We start from the raw sequence: 12,985 nt of genomic DNA, 5'->3' as shown, positions 1-12,985 counted from the left end.
CCCACAACCTCCTTCAGAATGGTTCACCTCTTCTGCTTACTTACATTTCCCTGTAGTTTATGAAATAATCTAGCATTAAAATTGAGTGTGGCTGAAAACCTGGCATGGACAACTGACAGAAGGAATCACCTTATCAAAGGTGATTTTCTGATATTACATGCTCCTAATCCAAGTATCATGCTAGCAATAACAGCTTTGTTGAATTTACCCAGTATTTCTTCTGTGACTCCCACTTTGGAGAGTGTCCTGGATACTCAGTACCAAGGAAATTTAGTGAGCAATTCGGGAGCGTGCCGTTCTGCAGCTTTTCGTTACTCCCAGCTGCAGGATTACAGTTGGAGAGCGGAACTGTCAAAGAGGAAATACAGGGAAAGTCAAGACATTTATAATTTGGGTAGGTGATATTTCTCATCTATCCAAGCAAGCCAAATTGCAATCCAAGAACTATCCTCCAGGTAAAGTCAACTGACACCTTGTTGTGTAATGTTCAAACACCTATATTTCTTGGCTTTTCATTAACAAGGGTTTAAAATATAAAATTAACAAAATGACCACATATTTTCTCATTTCAGAAGTGTTTTAATGCTGATGATCAGATAAGATAAGATTTAATCCAATATTATCATCAGCAAATAGGCCATTTACAATATAAAAAGGAGACTCGGGGAAGAGAAGGAAAGAATTCTACACAGGAGGTGATTTTTCAAAATGGTAGTTATAATCGCCTAAACATTTCATCAAACAGGTCTAATAGGATTAACTCATATTTCTCAGAAAACGTTTTTTTTTTGTTTTTTTCCATAAAATTATTCTTGATAGAGAAAAACTGTAGCATCTTCTCAGAAGTGTAGTTCAATCAAAAATTTGGGAAAACTGCATGAATGGTAAGGCAAAGAACGATCAGGGCAACATAATTAATTTCAGATTTTTCTAACCAACGGACAGTACAGACAAAATGGTGCTCTCTTATCTTGTATTTTGCTATGTAAGAACACTATTCTGGTGGTAAGGTACCTTGTGACATTCTGAGATTATATAAACCACAATATAGTTGCAAGTCCCTCTCTTTGCAAACTTCACAACATTCTAAAACAGTCACTGTCTGGAATTCCCAAATTAAAATCACCAGGATCATTATTGTTTCAAAATAACAACTTCCCAAGCACATCTGTTTCCAATGGAAAATCTCTGAATCAACTTTTAAAAGCTATTAGCAGAATTATTATTTTGTAATGCCTCATTTTTTAAATAAATCATTAATGGCTTTCTGAATAGTATTCTATCCCTCAATTGTTCACAAATAAATAGCTCAATCATACGGATGGATACAAAGCACAATGAATTTTGTTTGTACCACATAAAGACCTGAAACTATACATGTATGCAAGACAGCACCCACTGCAAAGTGTTGGAGTAAATATATCAAGCAAAACATAATAGTATTAGCACTTTATTGGTTTGGTTTAAATTGCTGAGTTTGTCAGAACTGCAAATATGGCAAAATACATTCCAACATGTTCTGTAGTTTTCTGAAAGGCAATGAGGAATCCATTTTTAAAGGAGAGATCTTCCTTGCATTTCATATCAATAAATTCACACATTTATAAGGAGTCCATTGTACTAGAAGATCTAGAATTTGATCTTAACTGGACCTATAGTCACAGAAAATGGGAAACTGGTCACTTTAATGCTCAGGAGCATCTGTGTAGGCTTTTTGTCCATCGATGGTTGGAACTAAACGAGTAACTTTTTTTAAAGGAGAACCTGTAATATTTAAATGCTTGCAATAATCCAGTGCTTCATTACTGAGGGATACAAAAGTTTCCAATTACTCCATTCTATAAAAGCAGCTCACTGATCAATGTTTCCCTTGTACATGAAGTAATATATTTTTTCCTTACAGGCAACCATGATCAAGATCAATTCATGGTCTTTATCCAAGGACACCAAACCTTTTAAGTACACTTGATATGCAGGAATATTTCTAAAATTGCTATACGAAGTTCAAAACTAATCCATGTCTACTTCTGTATGCATACCATTTACACTATTCACTACAGTTACTGGGGCTTTGTCATCAACACAGAAAGATTAACTGGATGATCCACAGAATTCAGAAGCAAAATTCTAAAGCAGTCGCAAGATACTTCTTTTCTGCCTCCTAGTATTTCTCATTTCTTTCTCAATTTCATTACTACTTCTACTAGTTTGTACACTTCTAAGTTTTTCCTGTTGCTCTCATTTTACAATTTATCACAATTTATTAAATTCTATTTATTTACATGGTTCAGTTTATTATCAGAGAATGTGTACAGTATACAACCTGAAATTATTTGATTTTTAAAAAAGTACAATGTCCATCATATTTTTCTTATTGTATATGCTTACTATTGTATTATTGATTCTTCTCTTATACATTAGAAATATAGAATCTGCTCCATAAGTTATTACTGTCTAATCATGAATAATAATTGTCCTTTATTTGCTGCAAACTGAAAATCCCAAGCACAAGGATCATTTAAGATCTGAATGAGGCAGAAGCAGCAAAACAAACACGCTAGGAAAGAATACAGAGTTTGTACAAAGCAAGCATTCATATGCAACCAATGGACGATCAAGGTGATGAATCACTAGCCCTCAGAAAGGACGATTTCTCGTATCAATAATTTAACTAACCACAGCACTATCCAGCCTGTTTTTTGTGCCCATTATAGGACAATGATGATTATTCTGCATTTTACGTCGTTAAGACTTTCTCGTGTGCTCAACGATAACTGGCTCACAGATTAGGTGCTGGTTTCCAGACAATGCAAATGAACATGCCTTTGTGCTGGCTCCCATACTTCAATGCTTTAATGGTTTTATCAAGGGACATATTTGGTCCAGATAATCTTTAAATTGTGTGAGCAGTGCGAGTCAATAGATGAAATCTCTTTTGCATATGAATATTAAAAAGGACCATTCCTTTGCAACTTACATTTTAAACTGAAAATAATCTTAGCTTTTTGCTTTGAAAGATTAAATTAGCCCATTTTCAGAAGACTGATTTGGTCGTAGATACTGCAGAGGTAGTGTGGGGAAGGGAAAGAAAAACAAATGTGCAAAAATACAGAAAATTTGTCGGAAAGTTCACAGCTAATCATAGCTACAGATGAACTATGACAGAGATGGCTAATCTCTACAACTGATAGGTCTCAAAATAAAGACCAATTAAATAATTGTGCTCATTTGAGCAAACCTATAGAATTTGAATAAACATCTCATTTCAAGTAAGGCTGTTTTGCGAATTATCTTTAAATTAGACAAATACTGAAAGGGGAATGCAGCTTTAGTAGCATATGCAGATTGGCAACAAAATTTCTGAGAGGCTAGACAGTACAAAGATGAATTGCAGTTCCAACCAGTTACCGTTTTGTGTAAAGGACTTCTGCTGTGGTGCCTGCAGGACAGCTGGACGTAGGACACTTCGCTGCTGCTCCTTGGACTTCTGACTAGGAAGACCTGCAAGACCAAACAACTGATTTACATCACCTCAGCTTTGTTGTCATTCGAGCATACTGCTTTGAATAAAGCTGCAAGTTCTAGTATAGTACAACACAATGTTGTTGTGTAATGGAGCACTGTTGGAAGATAGTCATTCCATTCATTGAACAGTGTTTAGCGCAGGCCATGGCACCACTAAAAAATTGGGATTATAAACTGAAAATAAAAATAAAACTACAAATAATTAATTTTTCTGGGACTACGGGATAGCTGCCTCACAGCATTTCCACAGGGAAATGGAAGCTCCAAGCAGTAGTGCGACTTAAGTATAAATTACACTGTACTATAGCTTGGAAAAATATTTTAAATGAGCAGAGTTGTTTAATGCCAAAAAGATGTAAAAATTGAGGTGCAGTTATTGCTATCATTCAGGAGTTCAAAATTAAAATTTTGAACTAAACTAAATGCCTAAATATTTGTAGCACTGAAGCTCCCCCTCGATGGTTAACATAATGCCGTGTTTAAATAATCACGATGCAAGTGGTATACAATTTACCAGGGTGTAAGAAAGAGAAAGAAGTATTAGACCAACTTTTATTAGAATTATTGTCACGTGCCAATATCAAGACAGATACAATAATAAATAGTTGCAAGAAACAGTATACTGGAACAACTCGGTGAATGAAGCAGCATCTATGGAGGCAAAAGATGTAATTCAAATGTTTCTGACTGAATGCAAAGAAAGATTACCACTCTATAGCAGGTGCGTTGAGGGGAGCTGGGCACGTGTATGGAGGAGAGGGCAGAAATAACAGGTGGGTGATAGGTTGAGAAAGACAGGAAGGGGATGATGTAAAGACAGAACCAGGCTGGTGGAGCGGAAGGGTGGTATGGGAAAGTGAAGAATGGGAAAACTAGGTTGGCAGGTGAGTGCATGTGGGAAAACACTGGTATGTGGGCTATCTGAAACCAGAAAATTCAATATTCCCACCATTGGTTTCTAAGTTACCAAAGCATAATATGGGATATTGCTTTTCCAATTTGTGTTTGGCCTCTCCATAGCAATGGAAAAGACAGAAGACAGATGATCAGTGTGGATGAGGGAAAAATAATTAAAATGATATGTAATCACTACTCTCTTCCATTTTGCGTGTATCTACCCTCACCCTATCCTACCACCACCACACCAGCCTCTGTCCTAGAGTTAGGTTGATTGGGTTCCCCTTGTCCTTACCTACCAACCCACTAGCCTCTGCATCCAGCCCCAAAGAGTCCTTCCTGGTAAGACAACACTTCACACTTCACCTGCGAGTCTGTTGGGGTCACCTACAGTATCCAGTGCTCCAGGTGTGGCCTACTGTATACTGTGAGATCTGACATAGAGTGCGAGACCACTTCGCCACAAAAAGCAGAATCTCCCGCTGGCTACCCATTTCATTCTACTTCCCATTCCGACATGTAAGTCCATGGTCACTACTGCCATGATGTGGCCACACTCAAGTTGGAGGAGAACAACTTATAATCCATCTGGGTAGTCTCCAATCTGATGGCATGAATATTGATTTGTCAAATTTACGGTAATACCTCCCCCCCCCTTTACCATTCCTCATTCCTGTTTCCCTCTCTCACCTCTTCTCCTTACCTGCTCATCACCTTCCTGAGCTTCTCCCCCCTCCCTTTCTTCCCTGGTCTTTTGTCCTCTCCTATCAGATACCCCCCTTTCCGGCCCTTTATTAATTTCACCTATCAGCTTCCCAGCTCTTCACCTCACCCCTCTCCCTCCCAGTTTCACCTATCATCTACCACCTTTTACTTCTTCCTCCTCTTCCCCCCCCCCCGCACTTCTTGCTCTAATCTCTCATCCTTTTTTCCAGTTCTGATGAAGGGTCTCAGCCCAAAATGTTGACTGTTTACTCTTTTCCATAGATGTTGCCTGGCCCATTGAGTTCTTCCAGCATTTCGTGTGTGCTGAAATCACTATTACTTTATTATTTCCTTCATTCACCTTATGTACAGGAACTCCTGTGCCTAGCCTCAATCAACGTATATAAGCTATCATATGTATTTACATTTATTGTTTTTAAAAAATTATTATTGCACTCTTTATCTCATTTTGTGCTGTATCGGATGTGGAATAACAATTATTTTGTTCGCCTTTGCACTTGTGTACAAGAAATGACATTAAATAATCTTCAATCTTGAAAGCTCCAGATTGCCTTTGCAGATAAAGTGCTGAATAAATCATTGTATCTGCACTTGTTTTTCCCGATGTTAAAAGAAGCCACATCATGAGCACAGAATGCAGTCAGTAAGTTGGGAGAAGTGCAGGCAAACTTTTGACACATTTGGAGGGGCTGTTTAGATCCTTGATACAGTAAAGAGGTATGTGGAGAAGGGACAGGTGTAATCACTCCCATCGCTGCAGGGGTATATGCCCGTGGATGGGGAGGCAGGAGTGGGTGAGTGGGGAGAAAGATGGATGGAGAAAGAGGAAGATGTGACAGATGGTGGGATCACATTGGAACTGGTGGAAATGGCATAGGATGATGTGTTAAATGAGGAGGCCGGGGTAAAAGGAAAGACCAAGGAAACTCTATTGTTGTTCTACCTGGAAAGAGGGGGACTAGGGTGAGATCAGACAGGTGGGAAATGGAGGAAATGCACATAAGGCTTTATCAACTATGGCAAAGGGCAAGCCACATTTCCAGGAGGAGGGCATTTCAGAAGTAGGAGGCCTCATCTTGAGAGCTGATGCAGCAGAGATGTACAAATTTGTAAAAAGGAATGGCATCATTAGGGGTACTTACTCTTACTTCGTGGTTTTTTTGTGAAATCAATTAGCTAGATTTCTTTACTCTCCAAAAATCTATGTATATCTGTCAGTGGCTGAGTTTCCATAAGCTTTTCTCCTGGGAATTTCAAAGATTTACTGAAGAAATTTTAAGTTCATTGCAATTCATGATACACCATACCTAATTTTGAGACTGTGATAAAATCATTAAAAAATTGCAAAAAGAGCACATAAATAATGTACAAAATTACATTTGAGATGAATGAGTGGATTTGTGGAAAAATTGACTCAAAGGGATGCACTACTTTTCATCCTTCACATATATGCACCAAAGAAAATTCACAGAAGGTAGCCAGCCTCACTGAAACTTTTATTTCTACTAATTATACTGAAACAGGTAAAACAAATGTAGTTTCTGGTGCCACCAGTCAAAGAAAGCATCAAGGGAATCAAAAGCTAGTGTTACGGTTACTTCAGTATGAATAAAAATGCAAAAAAGTTAGGAAAAAATCAATCATCCCAAAATTCTGGACTCCTGGCTGGCAAATTTTATTTGCCAAGAATATGAGTTTAAGGTCAACCAATCTGTTCACCATGAGACCAAAAACTAGCAATAATTTTTCTTGCATGAAAATCAAGGAGTATGGAAGGAAATACATGTTCTTCTTCCATAAGTAATTGAGTATGTTTGCACAACAGAATGAAACAAATTGTTTTGTCATCCAGGACAAATAATCTGGTTGTCTACCATCCTACCCATCACCCTACACATGCATCCTCTCTAGAAGACTGGTACACCGTGTATACCATTTGAACTATTATCTACAATTACTCACCAAGGCTACCACACAAGTACCTCCTAAACCTAGAACTTCCACTACTGGGAAGATGAACCACATGTAAACACTAGCATAATACCCATAATACATCCCAACTACTGTCAGGGTTAATTCTGGAACTCCTTATGCAGCACTATCACAAGAGCACAGTCAGGAGGATAGAAGTAATTCATTAAAATCTTCTCAAAGGCAAATACAAATAAATAATACATACTGTCTGTGCCTGCAACATAAATATTCTTTAAATAAAACGAGTCCTATTTTAGACTCAGGACTTTCCTACATTTGCACATAATTTTCAGTGTTCCAAATTGCAAAAACTGTTGCTTAATAGCTTAAGCAATTACTATAGTTTATATATAACTTATATAACCTAACTCTATTGTTAGGGGGTCAGACAGGCGATTCTGTGGACACAGTAAAGAAACACGGATGGTAGTTTGCCTCCCAGGTGCCAGGGTGTGTGATGTTTCTGATCGCGTCCACAATATCTTGTAGTGGGGAGGAGAACAGCCAGAGGTTGTGGTACATATTAGTACCAATGACATAGGCAGGAAAAGGCAGGAGGTCCTGAAAACAGACTACAGGGAGTTAGGAAAGTTGAGAAGCAGGACCTCAAAGGCCGTAATCTCAGGATTACTGCCTGTGCCACATGATAGTGAATATAGGAATAGAATGAGGTGGAGGATAAATGTGTGGCTGAGGGATTGGAGCGGGGGCTGGGATTCAGATTTCTGGATCACTGGGACCTCTTCTGGGGTAGGTATGACCTGTATAAAAAGGACAGGTTGCACTTGAATCAGAAGGAGACCAATATCTTGACGGGAAGGTTTGCAAAGGCTATTGGGGAGAGTTTAAACTAGAATTGCTGGGGGGCGGAAACCAAACTGGAGTGACAGAGGAAAGGGAGGTTGGCTCACAAATAGAGAAAGCTTGGAGACAGTGCGAAAGGGAGGTTAGACTGGTGATAGAGAAGGGATGCGCTCAGACCAATGGTTTAAGATGTGTCCATTTTAATGTGAGGAGTGTTACAAACAAAGCGGATGAGCTTAGAGTGTGGATCAGCACTTGGAGCTATGATGTTGTGGCCATTATAGAGACTTGGATGGTGCAGGGGCAGGAATGGCTATTTCAAGTGCCAGGCTTTAGATGTTTCAGAAAGGATAGGGAGGGAGGCAAAAGAGATGGGGGCGTGGCACCGTTGATCAGAGGTAGTGTCATGGCTGCAGAAAAGGAGGAAATCATTGAGGGGTTGTCTACGGAGTCTCTGTGGGTGGAAGTTAGGAATAGGAAGGGGTCAATAACTTTCTACTGGGTGTTTTATATAAATCACCCAATAGTAACAGGGGCATCGAGGAGCAGATAGGGAGACAGATTCTGGAAAGGAGTAATAACAACAGGGTTGTTGTGGTGGGAGATTTTAATTTTCTAAATATTGATTGGCATCTCCCTAGAGCAAGGGGTTTAGATGGGGTGGAGTTTGTTAGATGTGTTCAGGAAGGTTTCTTGACACAATATGTAGATAAGCCTACAAGAGGAGAGGCTGTACGTGATCTGGTATTGGGAAATGAACCTGGTCAGGTGTCAGGTCTCTCAGTGGGAGAGCATTTTGGAGATAGTGATCACAACTCCTTTGCCATATAGCATTGGAGAAGCATAGGAACAGATAAGTTAGGAAAATGGGTAATTGGAGTAAGGGGAAATATGAGGCTATAAGGCAGGAACTTGGAAGCATAAACTTGAAATAGATGTGATCAGGGAAGCGTACGGAAGAAATGTGGCAAATCTCCAGGGGATATTTGCATGGGGTTTTGAGTAGGTACGTCCCAATGAGACATGGAAAGGATGGTAGGGTACACGAACTATGGTGTACAAAGGCTGTTGTAAATCCAGTCAAGAAAAGTTGAGCTTACAAAAGGTTCAAAAAACTAGGTAATAATAGGAATCTAGATTATTATAATGCTGGCAGGAAGGAGCTTAAGAATGAAATTAGGAGAGACAGAAGGGGCCATGAGAAGGCTTTGGCAGACAGGATTAAGGAAAATCCCAAGGCATTCTACAAGTATTTGAAGTGAAAGGGGATAAGACATGAGAGAACAGGACCAATCAAGTGTGACAGTGAAAAAGTGTGTATGGAAGCAGAGGAGATGGCAGAGGCACTTAATGAATACATTGCTTCAGTATTCACTACGGAAAAGGATCTTGAGAATTGTAGGGATGACTTGCAATGGACTGAAAAGCTTGAGGACATAGAAATTAAGGAAGAGGATGTACTGGAGCTTTTGGAAAGCATCAAGTTGGATAAGTCACTGGGACCGGACAAAATGTACCACAGGCTACTGTGGGAAGCAAGGTAGGAGATTGCTGAGGCTCTGGCAATGATTTTTGCATCATCAACGAGGACGGGAGAGGTTCCAGAGGATTGGAGGGTTGCAGATGTTGTTATCTTATTCAAGAAAAGGAGTAAGAATAGCCTAGGAAATTATAGGTCAGTGAGTCTTACCCCAGTGGTTGATAAGTTGATGGAGAAGAACCTGAGAGGCAGGATTTGTGAACATTTGGAGAGGAATAATATGATTAGGAATAGTCAGCATGGCTTTGTCAAAGGTAGGTCATGCTTTACGAGACACTGAATTTTTTGAGGATGTGACTAAACACACTGATGAAGGTAGAGCCGTAAATGTAGTGTATACGGATTTTAGGAAGGCATTTGTTAAGATACCCCATGCAAGGCTTATTGAGAAAGTAAGGAGACATGGGATCCAAGTGGACATTGCTTCGTGGAACCAGAAATGGCTTGCCCACAGAAGGCAAAGAGTGGTTGTAGACGGGTCATATTCTGCATGGAAGTTGGTGACCAATGGTGTGCCTCAGGGATCTGTTCTGGGACCCCTACACTTTTGTGATTTTTGTAAATGACCTGGATAAGGAAGTGGAGGGATGGGTTAGTAAATTTGCTGATGACACAAAGGTTGGGGGTGTTGTGGATAGTGTGGAGGGCTGTCAAAGGTTATAACAGGACATTGATAGGATGCAAAACTGGGCTGAGAAGTGGCAGATGGAGTTCAACCCAGATAAGTGTGAGGTGATTCATTTTGGTAGGTCAAATATAATGGCAGAATATAGCATTAATGGTAAGACTCTTGGCAGTGTGGAGGATCAGAGGGATCTTGAGGTCCGAGTCCATAGGACACTCAAAGCTGCTGCGCAGGTTGACTCTGTGGTTAAGAAGGCATATGGTGCATTGACCTTCAATTGTGGGATTGAGTTTAAGAGCCGAGAGGTAACGTTGCAGCTGTATAGGATCCTGGTCAGACCCCACTTGCAGTACTGTGCTCAATTCTGGTCGCCTCACTACAGGAAGGACGTGGAATCCATAGAAAGGGTGCAGAGGAGATTTACAAGGATGTTGCCTGGATTGGGGAGCATGCCTTATGAGAATAGGTTGAGTGAATTCAGCCTTTTCTCCTTGGAGTGACAGAGGATGAGAGGTGACCTGATAGGGGTGTACAAGATAATGAGAGGCATTAATCATGTGGATAGTCAGAGGTGTTTTCCCAGGGCTGAAATGGCTAGCATGAGAGAGCATAGTTTTAAGGTGCTTGGAAGTAGGGACAGAGGAGATGTCAGGGGTAAGTTTTTTTTACACAGAGAGTGGTGAGTGCATAGAGTGGGCTGCCGGCAGTGGTGGTGGAGGCGGAAACAATAGGGTCTTTTAAGAGACTCCTGGATGGCTACATGGAGCTTAGAAAAATATAGGGCTATGGGTAAAGCCTAGGTAATTCTAAGGTAGGGACACATTTGGCACAGCTTTGTGGGCCAAAGGGCCTGTATTGTGCTGTAGGTTTTCTATGTTTCTATGTTAACTTCTACTTCATCATCCTTTAACTAAAAACCACCAATAACAATGTACATTTTTAAAGAAATTTTAAAACTGGATTAATTTAAAATGAGTGTGCTGCCTTTATGGCAGTTATTTAGTTTATAATATTTTCGCTTAGTAATTTGTTAGCATTTTTTAGTTAAAGTTAGGATTGTTTAAGTAAATTCATTTGTCTGTAATATATCGCGGCTGCGACGACGTCACATCCGGGTTCGCCGCGTCTTGTGGGAAAATACCGGTTTGGGATAAACGCAAGGGTGGGGGGCGCTCACATGTGGCAGTTCAGCGCAAGCAGTTGTTCTCTCTGCACCAAAAACACAGTGAAAGCAACGCTGTAAGTCATTAGATAATCGATATGTTGAGTTAAAATGTTAACGCTGATTCTGTTAAAAGTAACGACGGTCGATAAGGTTTATGTTTTCGTTAGTTAAAGAGTCGGGATAGTTTGTGTTGAAGTGTATTTAAAGCAGTCAATGGAGCAGGTAGATTCTGTCTGTATGCTGCACTTTAATGTAATGTAGTTATTGTAGTTTTACCTTTGCAAGTATTCACGATGTAAATGTGATATTTAGAAGGAAACACTGTACCAATCTTGTATTGTTTTATCAACAGTTTTCACCATACGTTAATGTGAAGAGTGAACAGTAAATGGTTAATCTTACTGCGACCTTGTTTTCATTGACTCCGGTTTAACTCGACGTCTAATTCGGGTTCGTTACACCCGAGCGAGAATGTTACAATGAGAATAATGTAAAATCAATTAAAACTATTCTCATCTGCTATAGTTTGGAGCCATTACCCTCCTCTTGGAAGCTTAAGAACAGATTGCTATTATATCACATTTGATTATCAGTATATGTGAAAGCTAAGTAATCATACTAGATTGCAATAAAAAAATGGAAAAAATGTTTTCATTCTTTATGGTGACATTTATCTTGCACAGCTCTTCCAACAATGAATTTCCTTTTCCTTATATTCAGAAAAGATCACCATGCGAACAAGGCAGAACAATTAGTTAGCTTTCCTGACCTATTTCTTAGCCAGCAACTCAAGTAGTTTTGTGACTACTGGGACCTAGTTTAAATTTTTCTCACCAATTAAACTGGCTGGAGTTCAATTTCATATACTACACACAATTCAATAGAATTTCTAAATTCTGCTTGCAATGTTCTACAGGATATCAATTTTTTTGAATAATTTGGATAGCGTAGAACAAATCAATGGGTCTGCATGTCACCTTCAAACGTTAACAACTAGTATAATTCTATTCAAAGAAATTGAATCTTAAAGTATTAAATAATTCTATATTAGTACCAAGATATTCACAAAATGATCTTAACAACTTAAATTCAAGTATTATTCTGAATATCCATCTACACGAGCCACAAATAAGTCTGACTTGTACCAGCACAAAAGGCAAACCAAACTCAATAGATTTCAATTTAACAAAAACAGCAGGAATGAAAGAGGTAGCAACCTATTCAGCAACTGGCATTTACTGCAATCACCTAACCAAATCATTGAATAACAAAGGAAAGTCTTTCTGTAATGTAAAGAGAAAAATACATGCTACTTATACTAAAAACAAGCTATTTTTAATTAGATAATGACAGTTAATATTAAAAAAATTACAAAAATGCAAATAACCTCCCAAAACTTTTCACTTCCCTTGTATTCAATAGAATGTAAAATGTGGACACAGATGACAAAATACGTCCCTACACTCACTATTGTCATCAGAACACAAAATCAATATTTGCCACTGTACTTTAATATTTATCCATTTTTCAAGATAAACGCCAAGAAAAATCATCACTGTGGATGTTCTGTCGACAGACTTTAGCCTTGCAAAAAATAATAAACTACTAGATGTTGTCAATTCTACAGTATGAAGCTGATATACCAAATAACAAAACATCCTTAAAACTGGAACACTAGATAACACATTTTGAACAAACAATTAAGAGGGTAGAACACAGATAACAAGAA

The 12,985-nt window shown here is 39.0% G+C and overlaps 1 protein-coding gene across 6 annotated transcripts in view; it reads right to left on the bottom strand.

Annotated features, from left to right (window-relative positions):
- ranbp3b (RAN binding protein 3b) overlaps positions 1-12,985 on the bottom strand; it is a 325,996-nt gene that overhangs the window by 57,533 nt on the left and 255,478 nt on the right. For 4 of the 6 annotated variants that reach the window (XM_073068586.1, XM_073068583.1, XM_073068587.1 and 1 more), the window contains one exon: positions 3,409-3,501. The exons of the other annotated variants lie outside the window; for them this stretch is intronic. In XM_073068586.1, the coding sequence (XP_072924687.1) occupies positions 3,409-3,501 (93 nt within the window). The remainder of the gene's footprint in view (positions 1-3,408; positions 3,502-12,985) is intronic. 6 annotated transcript variants of the gene reach the window in all.

This window comes from Hemitrygon akajei, chromosome 16 (genome assembly GCF_048418815.1).
Source record: "Hemitrygon akajei chromosome 16, sHemAka1.3, whole genome shotgun sequence".
NCBI classification, from domain to species: Eukaryota; Metazoa; Chordata; class Chondrichthyes; order Myliobatiformes; family Dasyatidae; genus Hemitrygon; species Hemitrygon akajei.
This window is presented reverse-complemented; position numbering and strand designations above follow the sequence as displayed.